The following is a 23,187-nucleotide window of genomic DNA, read 5'->3' on the forward strand; positions in this document are numbered from 1 at the left end:
CATACCTACCATAACCATTATACAAAAGTATACAACTTGCATTTTTATCTTGTACTTTCTCCTCAAAAAAAGTGTATTTTATTAAACTGATAGGATTAAACATGTTTCCACAGAAACTGGGAGGCTTGTGTGTGCATTCATGAGTACTGGTGTGGATATTTTGCTAAACTTGGGTACTCATTTTAAAATCCAAGTTGTGTTAAAGCCTTAGGTCTGAGGTACTGTACTTTGTTCTAAGGTCAAACTATCAATGACGATGAGTCAACATTTCAAATATTCAGTGAGAACTTATTTGCAATCTACTGGTATAGGCAGGTTTTCAGCTTTTTTGTTTTTTTTGTTTTAGTATTCATAAGGAAAACAGGCTCAGATTTTGATTGTTTTGTATAGTTACTTGAATTTTGTCACTTTGCTGCCAGGCATTTGCCTATAAATACTTTGCAGAACTGACTTGTAGACATACATCCTTTATGTATCACAAAAAGAAAAAAATTCAAATTTCAGAGCACATTATCAGTGACTTTTTAATGTTGACATATGATTATATATAATTAATAAAATACAGCCTAGCATAGACAATGATTACTCTTTAATTACCAAACCACATTCCTTTGTTCACTCTTTTTTAAAAAGTTACTTTTAGAAAAACATTTGATTTATAAACATAAGAAAGTGAGCACACGTAGTTCCAGTACACTTTGAATCCATTTCACTTACAGGCAACATCTATAAAACATTTGTCTCCACTAATGAACAGATGTTCATACATGATAATTAAATGTAATATAAACAATTTTTTGGATTTCTCCACTTCGATTAATATCTTTTTTTTTCTGCTCCGGGATTCAGTCCAAGGGATTTACTTAGTAGTGGATCATATTGGTGTTTTTTTTTTTTTCTTTCAAATTTCTCTGAATTCTGACATGTTGTTATTGTTTTCTAGTTTTCATGACCTTGAAAATGTTGACAGGGTGCATTGGATAGATGTGCTATAATGTGTCTCCTAAACCTGGATTTGCATAATATTTTCTTTTTTTTCAAATTTTTATTATCAAACTGATGTACAGAGAGGTTACAGTTTCATACTTTAGGCACTGGCTACATTACTTGTACTGTTTGTTACCTCGTCCCTCATACCCCTCCTCCCTCCTCCCATGAGGTGTTCAGTTCACTTACACCAGTTTTGCAAGTATTGTTTTTGTAGTTGTTTTTCTTTTTTTACCCTGTGTCTCTCAATTTTGGTATTCCCTTTCAATTTCCTACCAGTATACATGATTTCCAATATACTCAGATAAGATTACAGAGATAGTGTAGGTACAACCACAGGAAGGTGATACAAGAACATCATCATTAATAGAAGCTACAGATACACATGGGACGTTGAAAGTAGTTACAACTATGATATAACAATTGTTTCCATAACATGGAGTTAATTAGGCTGGTTTTGAGGTATTTTTCTGATCTGCTTTTCAAAAGTAGATAATATCCAAGGAAAATTACTGTTGGCCCATCATTAATAATAATTGTTAAATAATAAACAAACTCAATTTGAGGAAAAATTCAAAAGTAGAGAGCTGTAAAACAACTTTAATTTATCTGTGCTTTTGAACAAAGATAAAATGATAATTAAGTAAGCCTGGATTGATTTTTCCTTACTTACTAAAAGTGTTAAGGCAAACACCTGACAGTGTTAGCTGTTTACACTACTCTATGTCAAATTTACTTTTTTCAAAGTTTAGACAATACACACACACACACACACACACACACACACACACACACACATCAAACAATAGCACAAAAATTTGATTTTCAAAATGTGTAATGTTAAGCCATCAAAATACAGTTTAAATATTGAGGCACTTTCACCTCTCTCCAACTTCCTTTAAAACATGTTCATAATGCTGGCCTCTGTTCTTTTAATGGCATAGTGCTTTTTTGAGTAGCTAATATTTTTAAAGTATCAGTCAAAATGAAGTTCCTTGTAAGCTTTAAATTTTTGTGTCAGGAAGGATTAAAGCATGGATCCACAGACTACAGAAATTGAGGTCAGTATTTTTATCACGATATTTCCAAGAATCTTATTCATGCTTAGGTTTGTATGTATTAACATAAGTTTCATTTATGTGTGATGGGGAAAGAGGCCTCTTTTCTTGGTGAGGAATAGGCAGAATTTTAGCCAACCACCCACTAAATCGAGAACATTGATTCTGATACATTATTTAGGTCTGAGATGAGGGAAGATGGCCAATGTTCTTTCATAAGCAGTTGTTGTGGAGGATGACATATTTTTGGCTTATCACTTAATGAAATTCGAATAAGGTCTGTGTAGTGGTTCTTGCTTAACACATTTAGAGTGAAGCTTTGTAGGGCAGCTGCATAGCCTGTAATTACTATGTAAGTAATATGTGACTATTTTTTTAGAGCCCAAAAAGCTTTTCAACTCAAGTTTAAATTTATGAAATGCTGTGATAGCTATTTAAACCTTCAGTACAGAATAAGGTATCTCTGCCAAACTTTCAGTAACTAGAGATAAATTTAGTGTAGCATTATTTTTTTCCTTGTGGTGAAAATGTTTTTCACAGTATACATGTGTCTCTTTCTTTTATTTAGTCTTATATTCCTGAACTTTCTCATTTAACTAATATTAATTGTGGGGAAGATAGATTCAAAAATTATCTCAGATTATTATATTTTGATGAGGTTAGGAACATAGAAAAATCTTTAAAAATATAATCCCGGTGCCCAACTAAACAAATGCTATTTTGTGTGTTCATTTTCTGTATGACAAATGAACACAATTGAATAGAAGACTTACATTTTATGGATTCCAATCAAAATATTAATTAATTTTAGTTACTTCTCAATTACTACTTGTAGTTTCATATATCATAAGGAAAAGTCACTGCTATGCACTGACCATGCAAAGTATCTTTTCATGTTTACCTGGGACATTAATGTGAGTTGAAATAAATTTCATTTATCAAGGACAAGAGTTTTACACATCAATATGAAGATAATATAAGAAAGATTAGCAAAAAAGGAAAGGCACTTTATAGTTAAACAATGATTAAGATCCTGAACACTACACATTTTAAAGCACAAATTAAATTGTAGAAGATTGTAGAAGAACATGTTTCAGTTGTCTATTGTCATTGAAGGGCTTATCTCTAGTTTCTAATGGCAAAGTCATTTATGCAATGTAGACATAATCCTTTTCATTCTTACCGTTTTTTAGATAAGAAGTCAGTGAAGTGTGAAAAACTATTTGCACATTAAAAAGCATGAGGAAAACATATAAATATAAACAGAGTTCGTTTTTTCCTGAGTGCTTCATCTTTCTTTCTCAGGATCCCTAGATCCTTAGGCTTATTTGTATTCCTCATGATCAAGGAACAAATTATCAGTGGATCTTTTCACTAGGTATTCTATGTGAGAAAAGTTGCCAGTATTTATAATAAAGGATGCCTTGTTCTAATTTATGCATCTCTCTACCATCAGGCAAAAAGATCATATATTCTTTTTCTTTTGCCAGTCCTGGGGCTTGGGGCTCAGGGCCTGAGCACTGTCCCTGGCATCATTTTGCTCAGGGCTAGCACTCTACATCTTGAGCCAAAGTGCCAATTCTGGCACTTTTGTCTGAAACTTCTGTTTATGTGGTGCTGAGGAATCGAATCCAGGGCTTCATCCACACAAGGCAAACATTCTATCACTAATCCACATTCCCAGCTGGGAAAATGATGCCAGGGACAGTGCTCAGACCCTGAGCCCCAAGCCCCAGGACTGGCAAAAGAAAAAGAATATATGATCTTCTTTGCCTGATGGTAGAGAGATGCATATATTCTTGTTAAGCCAGAAATATGTATCCACCAAAACTCCATAATAATATATGAACACAAGAAACAAATACAAATGTATTAACAAAGAAACAAGGGTAAAATTGATATGTAACAATTCTATAATATCTGTGCTATCAATACAGAAGGGAATTTTAGGAACCTCTTTCAGAATCTGAGTAAATTATAGTGTGTTTAATAGAATTATGAATTATCATTTTTATATGAGTGAGTGTGTGTGTGTGTGCACACCTGTACCAGCATTTGAACTCAGGCATAGGCACTGTCTCTGAAGTTTTACACTCAAAATTAGTGATCTACTACTCGAGGCCCAGCTCAACTTCTGACATTTTGGCAATTAATTGGAAATTAAAGTCTCATGACTTTCCTTCCCAGGCTATACTTGAACTGTGGTCCTCAGATCTCAGCCTATTGAGTAGCTAGGGTTACAGACTAAGCTACAGACATCTGTTTTTTTTGTGCATGTGTGCTATTATGAAGGCTTGAATTCAACCCTCATGGTAGGCTTTTTTTTTTTTTTTTTTTTTTTTGTTATTTTGGAGCTGAAATCTCAAGACTTTTCTTTTGAGGCTGGCTTTGAATCATGATCATAGAGATCTCTACTTCCCCAGTAGCTAAGATTATAGACATGAGTTACGGATACCCAGCTTAATTGTGGCTTATTATTTGACATATTAGCACAGTCTGTATCTCAGATAATGATTCTACCCCTGAAAGAACTATAGCCTGCAGACCTTACATCTTTCATCAATCATATAGTTTTCAACATGTCACCATTAGTTAGCTCTACAATTTCTTTTATTCCATTTTTACTTATTTTCTAAACCAATGCTAATGTGACACTAATGTCCTCCAGGAGGATCTGTAGTGGCGAAAGGAATGCCCATGATAGCTTGTCAGAGAAAAAAAGGAAATGAAATATGCCATTTACCTTCTTATGTAAGCCTGCAAATTGTAAATGCTGTTGATAGCTTGCACGTAGTAGATGTAATTCATGAATATTTCATAAAACAGAACAAGGACAAGAGAATATGTATTTCAAGATATATGGTGCAAAATTCTATCAATTTTCTTGAACGTACTGACAAATTCCTTTTTTCTACAGTCTATTTTAAGAGAGACTTTTTAAGAGTTCTTAGTTCCAAGAAATATGAGATTCTCCGCACTATAGGATTCTTTATAAAAGAAACTGAATAGAACCACTTATAATTGCCATTGGTAGCACTTTTACACAAAATGGTTCTTTCCGTGGAACCCTGCAAAGTCCTTGTATTAATTGTCTGGAAGTTCCATTGTTTAAAGCATGTCCTATTGGGACACAGGGATTCTGAACAGGTGCTCCGCTACCCTGCTGAGGACATCAGCCTTCTGCCCATTTTGTGTGCACCTCAAGGACAGGTGGTAGTTTAGATGGCTAATGCACACCCATCCTGATTAGGCTATTTTTAAATGGGAGAGCAATTAAAATAATTTTAGAAAAAGAGAGGGGGAAACAAACAGGAGGAAAGATATATATATATATATATACATATATATATGCACATATATATATATGTGCACACATTTAATAACACAGGACTAGTCCTGTTTTAAGAATCAGCTATATGAAGAATGGTGAAAATCAAAATTCTTTGTCTCTTCTATTGGACAGACACATTGGCCTCTTTTCTCCATTTGAAAAGACTGGCCAAAACAAGAGTAATTACTTATGGGATCTTTTTATATAGATAACAATAGACTCAAATGATATTCCTTAAGGCTTGTTCTTCCACTATTTGTGTCCATTTAGTTACACTCCCATTTCTGAAAAGGATGTTGAACTAGGAGTATGACCTTGACAAGCTATTTAAACTATTTTACATCCCAAAAGTAGGACCAATAATGTGGTACAGCTAATTATTATCTTGTGATTTAGATCATCTTCTCAGGGTAAATAATTATACTATATACTTTAACTCAATGATATAACTATGTCAAAGTGCTGTAAGCATTGTACAATGGATTTATGTGCAAGGTTTTCCAGTTTTATAATTCTTTTTGCAATGGTAGCCTTCATTAGTTCTACAGAGAGAAATGCAAAGAAAACATACTTAATGCTAAAAAGCAGAAAGTTCAATTTTTTATGTAATAATTACACATTCTCCTTTCTTTGCCAGAAACTTTTCATTCAACTAATAAAATGCTAGTTGTTTAATAGATGTCACTTTTGCTTTTAAGTTACGTGCATTCATTTACACACATTACTGTCGAGGTTGGTAAGCCTTCATGTTGCTAGCCGTATTCTGCCCCTTGATATTGTATCCCTTCCTGGGGAAAACACATTTATACGTTTTGCCATTTAAATTTCATGCTGTACTAATTTTTACTAGTATTGAGAAAGCCATCCTTGTATAGGAAGATTGTGTAATGAGAAAAGCAAATTCTTTTTTTTTAATTTATTAATTCTTTTTTTTTACTTCCAAGACTGACTTTTTATTTATTTTGGATCATATTTTTTTGCTTTTCTTATCAATTTCACTGTAATAATTTATTTTTATTTTTATTTTTTAGAGTTTCATATGTTAGGCCATGGGTACATTTCTTGTACTATTTGTTACCTCCTCCCTCATTCCCCTCTCCCCCTCCTCCTTTCTCTCTCCCCCCATGAGTTGTTCAGTTGATTTACACCAAATGGTTTTTCAAGTATTGCTTTTGGAGTCGTTTGTTTTTTTATCCTTTGTCTCTCGATTTTGATATTACCTTTCACTTCCCTAGTTCTAATACCAGTATATAACAGTATCCAGGGTATTCAGTTGAGATACAGTGATAGTGCCATAGTGCCAGTACAACCACAGGAAGGGATTCAAGAGGATCATCAACAAACATGGCATGTTAAAAGTGATTACAACAATGATATAACACTCGTTTCCATAGCATGGAGTTCATTTTACTTAGCATTATCTTATCTGTTCATAAAGGCATAGCTATTGGGCTCTTGTGATCCTTTGCTGTGCCTAGCCTAACCTGTGCTAATTATTCCCTATGAGGGAGACCATAGAGTCCATGTTTCTTTGGGTCTGCAAATTCATTTCTGGAAAACATACTCCCAGTCACATTCTCTACTAAATGTTTTATAGACACATTAAATGAATTATTTTAATAAATAATATTATAGTATAATATTATTCTCATTTGAAAAGTGTGGACACAGTTGTATCAGTAACTTTCCAAATCAAAGATTAATATTGGATGAAGTTGATTTGGAATCTGTCTGAAATAAAAATCTATATTTGAGACCAATAAATTTTATAATTTAGGTGATATTTTATATACCTAGTTACAAATAATATATGAGTATCTGTAGCATAGAAATACTATGTGGTATTACTGTTAAAGGTAATTATAGAGCAATTTTATAAGTTATTCAAATACTATCTTGTTATTTTGAAAATAAAATCTGGACCAATACAAATAACTTTCTTGGAAACTGAAGTTAATGATTTTGTTTACAAACAGAATTAATTAGAAACTTTCAGAGGGTTGCCAGAATGGTACTTTTTGTGTTTTAATCAAATAGGTGCTAATAGTTGCTGTCAACACATAACTAATTGCCACCTAGGGTGGGGAATGCAAGTTGCCTGGTCCTGTGACCACATTGGTCCATCTGTTGAGACTCTCAGCTTAGAACAAGGCTGCAAATGATATCCAATTTGGGCTTTGGCCAGTGGTCAACTAACAAGCTGGGACATACTTGGAATATGAAGTGCCTTGAAATCAGAGATGCTCTGATGTCCATTAACTGACAGCTCTTGTGTTGTATGGTGGAAGTGCCAAGAGCAGGTGCCAGTTTTTCAAGCAAAAGGATCTGTCTGAGTGCCACCTGTCATTGTCTAATATTGGAGTCACAGTAGGTACAGTTCTTCCCTCAAAATAGGACGGTATAAAGGATTCAGTTAGGCTGAGGTGGAGACACAGTGGCATTTAAATTTGCCCAGATTGTCAGACATACCTGAGGCCTGACAGGAGATAGCCACTCTAGTGCATAGGTGAATGAATGTTTACCATTAAGGATGTTTTTTCCTTGTTCACAGTTTCTTACTTGAAAAGAAATATATGAAATTAAATTTTGGTATATTAAGTATATTAACACAGTATCACATCCATAATATGTGTTGTTCGGATAATTTAAATACATATTAAGTGTCTTAGCTTTTCTAAATGAAGTCTATTTCTGAATGCCTCTTGTCATTTTTTTAAAAAAATTCTTGATATATATATAGATATAGATATAGATATAGATATAGATATAGATATAGATATATATGTGTGTGTATTTCTTCCTGGACAACCACTTTTACTTACTTTCATATAGCTTACAAATTTTGTGTGTGTTTAGACCATTTCTTTTATTTCACTGTTGTGTCTGATCTTCAATTCTTATGTAGATATTTTTGCCCTTTCATTTCCCATAGACAAATATTAGTAAATATTTACATAGTATTTACACTAAGTATTCAATATTTATATTCTAGTGTCCTTCGGGATGCTCGAGTGATATCAACATTATTATATATACAAATGTTACAGCTGCTACAAAGTAAGCATATGTAAGGCCAAGGCCACTCCTCTAGTGAAGAGCATGAGATGTGGGCTCTTAAACCCAAACACTGACATTGCCTACAGGTATTAAGCCCTAACAACTTTTGTTTCTGTTTCTCATTTGGGATTGACCATTAACAAAAGACAAATTAGCATATAGTTGCTGAGAAGTATTACTTTTATAATATAGTTATAAAATGTATTTGGGTAGCAAAGTACATACTAAATATTTTTATTAGATGATACTGGTTTATATTATTAACTAGAAATCATAGAAATCAATCATATCATTAATTTTGTTCCTGTTCTCTCCAAAATATATTTTATTGTTCATGGAAATAAAGTATAAATCAGTACTATTTTTCACTTATTGAACAATTTAATTCAATATATTCTTAGTTCCCTTTCAACCTTTTGTTAGGGGGGAAAAGAGGTCATGTTTGTGTGTAAAGAGATATAACTGTGAACGCTAAGAGACTGTAGAAGCCCATGCAAAATATTTTAAGACTGGACCTTATTTCACCACCATAAAGTCAATTATTGGAGAATTCTCATTTAGCTAACACATAGGGTTAACTCACTGGAGTTTATTTTAAAAGGTAATATTAGGGAGTTAGATGATTTCAGGAGGTTGAAGCCAGATGGAAAAGCTTTAACGAATACAGACTAGTACTTCATGGTTTATTTTGAGTGGAGCGTAGAGGAGGAGCCATTCAATCCAAGAACTTAAATTCTGACTGAGGACTTTAAGCTATATATAGGAAGATCATTGAAGTACATTGAATAGCAAGGTACCTGTGCCTACATTTAGAAATGTATTTCTTATATTTCTGTATAGGCAGCAAAGAAAGTTTGAAGGCAGGCACAAAAGGCTGTACAAAAAGTGTGACATTCAGTTGTTTTCTGTGAAAATAGTAAAATAGATAGTAAGGTTAGTTGCAATACAAAGAAAAACATCTTAAAAATTGGGAAATGTATGTTTGAGCTCATGAAAAAAGAGAAATACAAACAATGCTGATGTTTGTAATTTGTAAGAATGAGTTGAAGGCATTGTGCCAAAAGAACAAAGAAGTCAGAAGACTCATTGCTTATTCTAGTCATTTTTAATCAGATAATGGGAACTAGTATCACTGAATTCAGCAGAGAATTGATTGTGAGATCCAAATGTGCTTCTTTTATTCTTCATTAAAGAAGAAAAAAAAACAAATTAATTATGATATACTTTCGGTGGTAACATGATTTCTTAATTTTAGAGATACTAAAATATTAAAAATATGCTTCTTAAAAAGTATTAGTTATGATAGTAATAGCCAATGTTTCTAGTGTTCTCCATGTAAGTTATTTAATTGCTTCATGGACCTGGTATTTTTTTTTATCATCACTAGCTTACAAATACCAACTCTGAAGGACCATTTTAATAGTGGAGATTTGAATCACAAACATAGCAGCTTCAAAGCCCACTCAACTACTATATGTAATATAATACCACATATAATTTACATCATATGTAAAATATTATTAACAAAATATTTAACTGTATGAGGGCTCATTAATTTTGTGATAATATTGACTGAGCTTGTAACGTTCTCAACAACGTTGAAGAATGAGTTCTTTCCTTCAGTAGAGAAAAAACCTGGAAACTTTGAGACATGGAACATCTTACTCAAGCATATTGGTTCCCTGGGTGACCAAGCATAAAATTTTGTCACAGTAATGTTGACTGTTATTCTGATTTTCTATTGTTGATTTGGAACACCATCTTTTCCATATTTCACTTGGCAGCTGTTGATTTTTTTGTTGTATTTTTGATTCTGTATTAATAATTAGCATGGCAGAAAATAATATTGAGTGCATTAATCTTATAATTTTCTAGTTCTCTATTTTACCAGTTTTCTTTTCTGTATTTATTTTCAATCACAATTACCATAATTGTCTAGTTCTATATTTTACCAGCTTTCTTTTCTGTATTTATTTTCAATCACAATTACCCAACCCTTTGTCCAATATCTGATCATTTAAATGCAGCAGAGGTTTCTTAATAGGGGGAAATTCATTTCTCCTATCGCTGAAGTATATTTGACAGTGTTTGCAGTCATTTCTGAATAAGTGTTCCTCCAGAATCCTGGTAAACATCCTACATTGTAAAGGAAACTCATACAGAGAGTAATTCTGAAACAAATATTTAGGCCCAAAATGTCAATAATCCTGAATTAAAGAAAACCTAGTATAGTGAATAGGTGAATCAAGAGCATTGCTTAGTTAAATGTTGCTTTTGTTATTAGAGCAAAAATAATAGAATATAATTCAATGGAAAATGTTTAAAATGTAATGGTCTGTTCTTAGCTGCCTTCGAAGGTTACCTCAGGTGAGATGGACAAATAATAGCATGATTGGATTCAACATTTACATGGCATCATTTAATTAAAAGTGAAATCCCTTTTATTCCCTAATGACTTCAGATGAATTTATATTTTACATGTTTCCTAGAATATATATGGTAAAGAATTACTCTTTATACTTTTTTCTTATTAAATAATTGAGGATCTGATTAAATTAATCAAGGAGACCTTAATTAGATGAATATGTAAGCTTTCATTTTGAGTGGATCTGCTAACCCATAGGTTAGTTATAAGGCATGTTTAATTATCAGTAGTACCACCCCCACCTCCCACCCCCCGTGAAACCATGGTAAAGTCCTAAATTATTTCACAGTCACATTTGGTGAAGTCTTTCCTGTGGCAAAAAAGGAAGAAAGAAAATAAAAAAAGAAAGGAGTAAGAAAGGAAGAAGGAAGAAAGAAAAAGAGAAAAAGAGCCTCTTCAAGTTTCTAGAGCATATGCTAAACTCAACACATATTTTACCACAGTTCACCTACTGTTCAGTTCGAACATTGACAAAGGATACATCTTAGTAGTTTGTCCTGCAATATTAGTGAGGCCACTTACCATTTCAAAAATCCAGTTTTACACAAACTTGTGTTAGTTTCTTATTGTATAGATCCAACTAGGTACTATTGTCTCAGAGGGTCCAAGAATGTGATCTGCCTATTAGAACACTTATGAACTATGAATTCTGTGGATTCCTGTGGACTTAATCCCCAAAGTCTTTTTGTAAAAGGACTGAAAGTTGAGGTTAATTGCTAGCCAAACACCTGACTGTGAGATCTATTCCCTTTTACACATCTGATATTGCAATTTCTAGCCTTAATGTAAAACCAAATTATCTTAAAAGAACTTAAGCCAATGAGATAATTATTTCTAAGTGGAAGGATAATTGAACCTGATTCCATGACTTTATTTGTTCCAACATGCTTTGCTTAATTGTGATATTTTTGCATTTTTACTGTAAAATTGCCAGCAGCCCCGTGATTAGATACCAATAATTATCCTATTAATTATCTTAAGGAGGGAGACATTCTAGATTCTATTTAAAACTAGATGACATGAGTGTCAGTGAAATCAGATTATTTTGTTGCACTTATTTTGAGAAAGGCTGAGTATTTCATTAAAAATGTATTGAATAGCTCCTCTGTCTTAGACACTGACATTATCTCAGATATCTGGGAGAATGAAGGGCAAAGCCTCAGGAAAGAGGTAGATTTCATGTAAAGTATCAAGGGTAATATCCATTGAAGTCAGAGGAGAAGGAATTTTTTTTTAAATCAGGGAACTTACTGGTGATTTATAAAGTGCACTAAAAGCTCTTTACAGGTGGTCACCAAAGTCTTTTGAAAGGTTATATCAGAAGAGATGACTTACTCTGCAGTGGAACTGAAAAATACAGGAATGAGATAACAAAAGAAGAGGAGCACTTGGGCAGGGTCCAAGGGCAACAATTGGCCACACATTTCCCAAGAGATTTAACCCTGAAGGAATTGCCATGTCTGCCATTGGAGTAGAAGACAGACAAGAGAATCAGGAGAAAGCCACAGCCTGTTGTGGTTGTAACTTTTAGGGAGTTTTTGGTTTCATGTGACCAGAATTCTTTGACCTCACAGCTGAAATATTCCAGCTGTGCTTTGCTTTAATTGCCTAAGTTCTAGAGAGATGCTCTGGTTCCCATAGTGTCAATATCCAGGATCCTTGACAATAGTTCAAGGCCTGCTTTATTTGGCCTAGTTAGCCTGTAAGCTAAAAAATCTGTACTTTGTCAAGTCAACTATTGCTATCTTGTTATGGTGACTTTTAAACATCTTTTTTTTCTGTTTATTTTCACTTAGCTTCTCCATTAAAAATGCAACTATGATAAAGGGAAGCTAGTGTCATTATCCCTATTTATCTGTGAGAGATCATATTCCAAGATTCAGAATAGATGCCTGAAACCTAATCTGACATATACTATCTTCTTTTCTATACACATATCCATGATGCATTTTAATTTTTGACTTAGACACAGTAAGAGATTAACAGTAATAAGCCAAAACAAAATGTTTTTATAATTATGTGAGCAGATAAAGTAATATGACATAGTATGAACAAGCCCTGTGTATGTGTGTGTGTGTGTGTGTGTGTGTGTGTGTGTGTGTGTATGAGTGAATGTGTGAGTTTGATACTTTCTCTCTGAGATAACAAAAATATGCATATGATCAGGCTGAGGCAAACCACACTGAACTAATGGAAAATGAAACCATGGATGGGGAGACAACTGTTCAGGGGTTCTGTATCGATATATCAGGCTGATGGGTAGGTCATCCCGTATGACTGAGGATAGAACTGACATGGGTATTGAAGAAAAAGAAGCTGCTAAAAACATTGGTAGGTCAGAGAAGATAAGAATACTATCATATATCAAATTCTATTAGGCTTGTGGAGAATTTCCAGAACACAACAGCAAGCTTAGGTCAGGGATACCCTTGTCTTCTCTTATTTCTCCACAAGTTTTTACTCCCAAAAGGTTCATTTAGTTACTCTCCCCAGTGGATTTCATGACTATTATCATTTTATATTAACACCTCTTTTCTTTAAAGCATGGTACCTGTACCAAGCAAGTGGCTTGATTCCTAAATGAATATGTAGATGAGTTCACCTAAATTATAAACAAATGCCTACTTTCATTTATCAAGTTACCTACATGCTAACTGTATTTCTGTATAATTTTGTTAAAAAGAGGATCATAGCCTGACATGGCTGCAGAAGATTTAAAAGGACTAAGTCTTTGGTAAGCAAATGAGAGGACTCTGTACTCAATCCAGGGTCCCAGGACTCAGATATGATAAAGCTTGCCTTTTGGGTATATCTTAAATATTACAGGTTAAGAAACTCACATGATATTTTTGCTTGTTAGAAGTGCATGCATGAGTTTTTATAACAGTTTCATTAGTGCCTGTGGAAGGATTTTGTTTGATGAAAGGTGAGGAGACATTATTTTAGGTTAGTTAAATAACTTTTCCTATTTATCTCTCTCAAGAATGAAAGGGGCTCAGAAATCTCACTATCTTCCAGAAAGGTTTATGTTTTATAGATGATGCCTTAGCTAAAATTAGGAATCACTAAAATGATTCTTTGTTTTAGAAACTGAAAACACACAGTGCTGGTTCTAAATGGCTCTTCCTTCATGTCCAAAAAAAATGGCACAGTAATATTTAGCTTGATATGCGTGTCATAAATGTGAATAAAAGATTCTATAAAGTTAATAAATTATTTGCATCTTTAAAATCCTTTTTGCTGAAATTAGGGTAAATAGAACATTTGGGATGCTTTCTGTATAAAGCACCACAATGAAATTTTCATCATATTATAGGATTATGGGGGTATAGTTATTACAGACTTTTATTTTCTGAAAAAGTGCAAAAGGTCTTGGGTAATCTTCTGATATTTGAGTTCAGTGAGAAATAAAAGAAGAAAGAAAAAGCTTCCTGGTCTCCTTAAATGTAAAGGAACATTTACTTGCACAGACATTACATGCTTACTTGTTCATCTTAGAGTTTTCATTATTGGCCCTCCTAATAGTTAATAAAACAGATGCTTAATGAAACTTGTCCTAATGTAGAACATTTGTCTAGAATTGACACCAGAAATCTTATAATAGTAGTAGGTTATTTCAGTAAATAAAAGTATTGGGAAATACATATCTCTCTGTGGAAAACAAAGGTACTTTTGAGATGAGAATTACCATTCAGGAAGTTTTGTAGTGTCCTCTTAGGAGTCAAAGAACTTGATAAAGTCCACAGACTTGAAGAAAACATGTCAAAATTCCAGTTTGTAAAAGGAAGTTTCATTTACATACTTCTTAATTTTCTCTTTTCCCATTTTGTACCCAATGTGGAAGGCCTGGGCATCCCTAATTATCTGAATTACAGTCACAAGAGTAAGAAAATCAGGAGAAGTTTCTACTTTAGAGCTGTGACATTCCCTGGGGATTGCAAAGTATAAGCAACGCATGCAGTGTGGTTACTTTATACAATTTGGCCAACTTGATAGTCTTCTTTGATATTCTCATAATAAATTCAGATTAATTGAAACTCCTTCCATTAAGTACAAAAGGAGGTCTCTTCATGAGGAAGACATTAAAATAGATTGTTTTATTTAAAGTTGGGAATTATTTCAGAATATAATGAACAATAATATTTCTGGCACTTTTAGAATTATTCAACAAACTAGAGAGAACCCACAAACAGAGCCTTGCATACAAACTGTTGTTTTAAATATTAAAGTAAATTTATTTTGTTTTGTTTATTACTTAATTGAGCAGATGGTAATGGTTTTGACACAATTCAATTGAACGTAGAGCTTCTTTGCTGCTTTGTCACAGCTGGTTACCAATCAATCTCAATTCACAGTACACTACTGGTGATAGCACAAGTTGTGCAGGGGCCAAATCTGCCTGGGCTGCATTTTTCAGCAGTGTTTCATATGAGAAGAAATGAGGTACCACTGTGGTGGAGCACACAATGGTGTAGCTGTCATTAATCAAACCTGGCGACAATGACTATATCTATATACCAGGAGAGATTGGAAGATTGCTGCATGCAAACTACCCCACTTCTAGTAAGGTGGCCTGCTCACAAATGTGTTTCCTTCATTTTTTTCTCCACTTGTTTTTAATTAAACTCAGCAATACCTCCTACATGTTGTTCATACTTCAAATTAAACCATGTCACAAAGCAGCTGTTTTGTACCAAAATTTGTTCTAGTTGTTCAAAATTTATTCTAAACTAATTAAAGAAAGCTAACAGCAATGGAGAACAATATTTAAGTTTATCTGTGATTAATAAAGGAACCACTATAAACAATGCATCATTAGTAAAAACACTTAAGAACCTCCTAGAGTTAGCGTTGATTTTAAAGTAACCTTGAGAAAAATGTCGATAAAGTTCATTTGTAGTGTTTTCAACATCCTGAATGCAGTCACTCACATAGAAATAATATAGTTACCCAATGCATATATATGCAGTGTAACAAACATGTACATGAAATGGAAAGTTGTGTCACTTTCTATTAGCAAAGGAAATCTATTAAAGGGGTTTATCAGCCCTTCATCAGACAACCATGGCAACATCGTCTTCAAAATTATGTGGCAAAAAAAGCATTTTTTCCCAAAGTTTTGTGTTATTATGGAACCACCTTCTAAGCCATGTTGTACATTGTAAAGATCCCTTTAAGTGTAACAAATCATAATTCATCACATTTCATATATCATTCTGCCAATATTATCTTTCAGGGGAAATATTAGTTATCGCTCTATTCACCCAGTAGAATGGTGTAAAGCTTAAATGAGTACATATTGGGAGACCCAGAAAAATATATGCAACATAACAACTTGTAAAATACATAATTTTAGAAAGCCCCTTACTATCTGAGGTAAAATATGACACAGTGGTGGACACTTCTGTAAATTTGTTTCTCTCATCATGGTAACTGTATACTGTGTGGTCTTGATAAGGTGATATGTCCTGATTTGCCTTTGAAAATTTGTGAAAATTCTTTTCTTCTTCTTCTTCTTCTCCTCCTCCTCCTCCTCCTTTTCTTCCTTTTTTTTTTTTTTTCTTTTTTTTGTCAGCCATGAGCCTTGAACGCTGGGCCAGGGGCTTCCCTGAACTCTTCAACTCAAGGCTAGCACTCTACCACTTGAGCCACAGTACCACTTCTGATTTTCTGGCAGCTAATTGGAGATAATGGTCTCACAGACTTTTCTGCCCCTGGTGGCTTTGAATCGCAATCCTCAGATCTCAGCCTTCTGAGTAGCTGGGATTATAGGTGTGAGCCACTGGGGCCTAGCTGAAATTTAAAATAAACCAAATATTTATTTTCTGTGTTTTGAAGTTAGCTAAATATTATTCTTTACAACCAGTTCTCATATTCTTTGAGAGTTAATCTGATCAAGTTATTGCTCTATTATTTTCCGAGCCCTAGGCCTGTATGAACATTCTTAATGATTCCACAATGTGCTCAAGTCTCCTACCTTTGTTAGGGGCACAATCAATGTTCAAGCTGGAGACTGACACAGTGGTGCAATAAAGTCACAAGGAACAGTAGATGTTTCCCATTATATGATGTACAATTGTATTAAGATGGATGCACAAGCTAGGCACTGGTGGCTTACATCTGTCATCCTAGCTATGCAAGAGACTGAAGATCCCAGTTGGAAGGCAGTGTAGACAGAAAAGATTGTGGGATTCTTACCTGCAATTAACTACAAAAAAGCCAGAAGTTGAGCTGTGATTCAAGTTGTAAAGTACTAATCTTGAGCAAAAGAAACTCAAGGATTGTACCCAGGCCCTGAGTTCAAGCCTCAGTACAGGTACAATAAAAATAAATAAATAATAAATAAATGATGTACAGGCAGGTGATAAGCAGAAGTTGAAGTTAGAGTTACAAGATTGAAAATACAAATTTGTATTCAAGGAAGTTTTTGTCTTTGCTTTTTAGAATAGAAAAGAGACTCAATCAAATAATAGCCATTGACAAACTTATCAGGAGGTCACAATGTGGTTGTAGATACTGAAAATTGTCTGTTTTTAATCTTAGAGCAGAATTTCTAAGCAGAACTAGACTGTAGGAAAGATTTATTTTTGACAGATATTATATCTCAATAAAAATCACAATTTTTCACTTTTTTTTTTTTTGCGCCAGTCCTGGGCCTTGGACTCAGGGCCTGAGCACTGTCCCTGGCTTCTTCCCGCTCAAGGCTAGCACTCTGCCACTTGAGCCACAGCGCCGCTTCTGGCCGTTTTCCGTATATGTGGTGCTGGGGAATCGAACCTAGGGCCTCGTGTATCCGAGGCAGGCACTCTTGCCACTAGGCCATATCCCCAGCCCCAATTTTTCACTTTTTATTAACAAAATTGATCAGAAAATATTTCTCAGTATTATTACCCTCTTAAATCTCTTCACTTAGTACTTTTCCTAACTTGTAAATATAGCCCATTAGAAAGTCAATCAGAAGCCTTATATTCATCACATTCAAATGGCCTTCATAGAAGCAGGAAACAAGGAAGGCATTCATTACATAATTAACTCATATGTTTTGAGTGACTAGCAGATGTAATAAATAATCAAGATGAGATGTATTCTCATCATTCCAGTCTTAAGTAATATATATATTATATTTCATACATAATATGTATAAAAATTATTCAAACCTCATGCTTCTGTTGGGATGTTGTTAGCACAGTTTTATTAATACTTAACTGGAGTCCAAGAGACTTTAAGTGCCTTGTCTGCCATTATATGCATAGAAAGAGGCTGTGATTAAAACTTGACTCCTACGTCTATGCCCTTAACAACTTGGTTATGCAGCTAGGTCTTCAGAGCTCTGTGTTTGAGCATATGGATATTAGACCTGAGTAAACTAGACAAGACTTTACCTTTATCAAATGGACAACCAACAAGAAGAAAGGAAAAGCACAATCACTACTATATCAATGAGTTACAAGGAAGCAATCTTCATAGTTTTTTTTATTACCTGTCATTTTGTTTATTTTTATTATCTTTAAGAGTTGTACAAAGGAGTTGCCATTTAACAAAGTAGTTTATATACACAGTGGAAATTGATCAATGTCAAATATAGTGAATGAAAGTTTCAAGTAAGAGTAGAGTATATGATTTCCTTAGGGACTTGTAAACATGAAGAAATGCAAGGAAAATATGTACACAGAAAAGAAAATCTCATAAATAAAGAATAGAGGAGTATGGATAGCTAGATAGAGTTGACATCGTTAAGACATAGATATTTCCTCTTTTATGTTTGTGTCAGGACTGGTACTTGAACTTTGATCTTAGGTTTCTCACTCCAGTCAGCGCTCTGCTACAGCTCTGTTTCTGAATTTTTGATAGATACTTTGAGATATGAATCTCACAAACATTTCTGTCCAGGCTGGCTTCAAACCACTATCCTCAGATGTGTGACTCCTGAGTAGCTAGGCCTTAGCCCCAGCAACATTGCTTTTTGTTATGCCAAGATGAAAAAGGCACATCTATTATTAGTTCTTATAATAAAGCTGTTAAACTGTGTTACTTTTTTGGTAAATATAGAACTAGAGTACATTGAATTATGTTTATTTTCAGTGCAATCCTAAAAATTTGTCCTAAAACCAACAGAATGCCACAGCTAGTCTCCAGCAGACAGAATCAATTAAAATAACTCATTGAAACCATGAACCAGTGCAATATATGAGACAGAGAACTGGTCCACCCATAGATATTTCAAAAATGAGGGTGAGATACAAAGCAGATGATGATGATGATGATGATGATGATGATGATGATGATAATTAAAAACAGAGGAACGATCATTTAATAAGATGCAAAAATAATAACTCCATGGCTATGTTTTTGCCAATATAACTTCATAGTCTCTAACAAGAGTATGTTCTTATGAAAATATCAACTTCATGTTACTATTTCAGAATTTTTTAACAATCTTTTTTTAAAATTTGCGTTATTGTTGTTTTAGAGGTGATATGCAGCAGGGTTAGCTATACATACATCAGGGATTAAGTGCATTTCCTTTCTTATAGTGTCACATACCATCCCTCCCCTAAACACCCACCAGTTGCCTAGCTCACTCTCATCAATGACTAGACAGCCTGTGTGTTCCACTGCTCTGTTTTTGCACCATTTTCCCTCTATTTCTGTACCCTCCCCTGCCTTCCTGCAGTTGTATGCATGAATACATCATATATAAGGTAAAGAATACATGGTCTTCAAAAATTTTAAGACAAAAGTCCTTTGTTGAAACAGTTGTTTTAAACTATAGTGCTCATGAAGAAGCTGAAAATGTACATTTCTAAAACTCACTGCAGGGGCTAGGGTTATGGACTAGTGGTAGAGTGCTTGCATCATATACAGGAAGCCCTGGGTTCGATTCCTCAGCACCATATATACAGGAAAAGCCAGAAGTGGCGCTGTGGCTCAAGTGGTAGAGTGCTAGCCTTCAGCAAAAAGAAGCCAGGGACAGTGCTCAGGCCCTAAGTTCAAGCACCAGGACTGGCAAAAAAAAAAAAAAATTCACTTCAAATCTTGGTATTTCAGCAATTAATATTAACTGAAAGTAATCAAGCTTCTTTCATTCTTTTAATTTACGTGCATTTACTCAACATGCCTACAGTCAAAACAAAGATTTTCTCCTAATATATTTTAGTGTTTTTGTGTCAAAATGCCTAAAATGCAAACCATCTGTGTATGTGTGGTGTAGCTCATAAATAGACCACTTGTCTACGATGTGTGAGGCCATGGGTTAAATCCTAGTCCCATAGAAACAAAACAAAACAAAGCATCATTGAACACAGTGAAACATAAACAAATCCAGTATAAATCAAGCAAAAAAAAATGATGTATGTCCTATTTTTCTTGTATCTGTTTCTCCAATCATTTTCAGGTATATATGATATGTAAATCATATAAGCAGTTATAGATCAAGTATGAAATTAACCCTATTAGCAACAACTCTAATTGTAATTTTGTGGCTGAAAATTGTATGCATATTATGCTGTGAGAAATTTATATGACAAAAAGCAGAACGAACATGAATACATATAAATGCTGTTTTCTAAAGCCAGTTCATGTTATACCCAGGTATGACATCAAAGATGATTACACTCTGAGAATTAAGAAGGCCTTGAGTACAGATGAAGGTACCTACATGTGCATTGCTGAGAATCGGGTAGGAAAAGTGGAAGCCTCTGCAACCCTCACAGTCCGAGGTAAGAGACATAATATGTCAAGTACAATTGAACCAGGAGACTAATGCATTTTAACTTGGTAAGTGAGTTCACAATGAAACTATTAGAAGCTGAATATGTTGGTGTACAGTGTACACCTGTAATCTCAGGTCTCAGGAGGCTGGAGGAGAAAGATCATGAATTTGAGATGAGCCTCTGCTGTGTATCATGACTGTCTCAAAAAAGAGAGTGATGAAGAAAGGAAGGAAGGAAGGAAGGAAGGAAGGAAGGAAGGAAGGAAGGAAGGAAGGAAGGAAGGAGGAAGGGAGGGAGGGAGGGAGGGAGGGAGGGAGGGAGGGAGGGAGGGAGGGAGGGAGGGAGGGAGGGAGGGAAGGAGGGAGGGAGGGAGGAAGGAAGGAAGGGAGGAAGGAAGGAAGGGAAGATCAGAAATAGATTAGACTGTAATAATATTATATTATATGCCTTGATTTTGAGCTCACCATATCATGTGTTATACTGAAATTATTTGCAAACTTCCAGATAATGATCATTTAAAGAGATGTGCCTTGTTTAGTTAAAAAATAGCTTATATGGTTAAATTGAACTCAAAACTCTGTGCTTGCCAGGCATATGCTCTACCACTTGACCCGTGCCTGACCCCTTTTTGCTTTAGCTATTTTGGGGATGAGATCTCATGTTTATCATCCAGCTGGCCTGAACCAATGTTTTACTGTTTACACTTCCCATACACACCACTATGTGCAATTCTTAATTAAAAGGGGCTCTCAAAATTTTTACCTCAGCCTATCTATCTTCAAGCCATGAACTTCTGATCTTTCCCTCCTTTGTAGCTAGGTTTACAGGCATGAGCCTCTATACCAGCTAAGAGTAAATTTTAACAACATAAAATGTATATGCTAATGTTTTACCTTTTTACTCTATTCTACTATTTACTGCTTTTAAATACCATCCATTTCAAATGTACTCTAATGTTCTCTGTTGATTGAGTTGTTACCTTTGAAACATTATTTTTATTTCAGTATTCATAAAAGCAATGTGATTAAAAACAAAAACACCTAAACATCTAACCATGCTTTCATAGGTTTAGAAAGGAGGAGTTTTAGCATCCTGATAATCTGATTTACATACTGATATATAAAATTCACTATTCCTAAATAATTGAAATAATCCATGATACTCTTGGAAAACTTTCACTTTCCAGGTGTTATGTAATTTCTTGGTCATGGAATAATGTTCATTTGTGAACTCAATGAAATTGCTTACAAAGGAAAGAAAGCATTACTAAGCCCTAGCACTTGGCAGTAGAATGAATTAATTTCCCAGTGCAACATGTTGCTTATAGGAACTAAAGTCCACAGTTCCAAACAGCATCAGGTAGACAGTGAGCCAGCACTAAGTCTTTAAAGCAGATGTTACCATGGTATTGACTATACTCACCTAACTTTAAACAAAGAGACATGCTGCTCATCTGTTCAGTCCTTAGTCTTTCTTCCACCAAGACTAAGTCTCCTCTCACTCATCGAGATCAGTAGGCCAGATAGAAATGTTCATCTCCTCTCAGTTACATCTCTTCCTAGCCAGAACTTTTACTCTTGTACAACCTTATACAATGTATCTTTTTGAATAAAGTTAGTAGGAGAAGGATGTAGATAGAGGAGTTAAAGTTGCTTGATATGTGTTAGAGATTCTGAAGTATTTTTCTTCACTGAGATTTTCACCAGACCTATAAATTAGGTTTAATTTGCCTCCATATAATGAGTAGGAGAAAGGCTTTCTCTGTACTTCAAAAATATTGGCGCTTCCTAAATTCTCGTTGTGTTCCATTCCTATTCCACCTATGTATGTGTGTAAGCATATGTATATGTGTGTTTCATTTTGTTTTATTGGGAATGTAGGCCAAAACAAATTTAAGCAAGATGCTAGTGGCTCAGCCTGTAATCCCAGCTACTCAGGAGACTGAGACCTGAGACTACAAGTTCGAAGCCATTTTAGGCAGAAAAGTCCATGCTATTCTTATGTCAAATTACCCAAGAAATATCTGGAAGTGGAGATTTCAAATGGTAGAATTTCAGCCATGAGTGAAAAAGCCAAGCAAGAGCATGAAGTCCTAGTTCAAGCCCCACTACTAGTCCATGTGCATGAGCATACACACACAATTTAGGCAACATTGACAAACTAGCTGCTTAAAAACTTACTAAGTCAAAAGTACAATGATAATATATGAAGTAAATACATATAAATTGCCTGATTAAAAATCTAGTAACTCCTGTGAACCTATGAAGTCTTTTCACTCTAACCTACATGCTTTGTGGTTTCATAAATGTTTGTTTTGAACTAGCTAGTCATTTACGAAAGTGATTCCCTTGACCAAATCATCTCCACAGTTTGTATGTGTCTGTGTGTTTCTAAAGTGAATGGAAAAACAAACAATCTACCAAGAAATATCCCATTTTGATAAATAAAATATTTGCTGACTAAACACATGGTGAGAAAATATGAGGAGTTGTTTGCTTGTAAAAGCAGCAGGGCTCCTTTTTTATACTTGAATGCTTGGCTGAATGAGATTTGAAGTGTTCTGTTTGCTTTAAAATCTTTCCCAGCTAATTGTTTTCATAATTTGTTAAAAGTTTC

General features: G+C 34.4%; 1 protein-coding gene across 12 annotated transcripts in view; it reads left to right on the forward strand.

The window, feature by feature from the left end:
• Robo2 (roundabout guidance receptor 2) overlaps positions 1-23,187 on the forward strand; it is a 516,317-nt gene that overhangs the window by 374,795 nt on the left and 118,335 nt on the right. For all 12 annotated transcript variants that reach the window (XM_048346411.1, XM_048346412.1, XM_048346423.1 and 9 more), the window contains exon 6: positions 20,450-20,577. In XM_048346411.1, coding sequence (XP_048202368.1) covers positions 20,450-20,577 — 128 coding nt within the window. The remainder of the gene's footprint in view (positions 1-20,449; positions 20,578-23,187) is intronic.

The sequence above is a fragment of the Perognathus longimembris genome, chromosome 5, assembly GCF_023159225.1.
Source record: "Perognathus longimembris pacificus isolate PPM17 chromosome 5, ASM2315922v1, whole genome shotgun sequence".
NCBI lineage: Eukaryota > Metazoa > Chordata > Mammalia > Rodentia > Heteromyidae > Perognathus > Perognathus longimembris.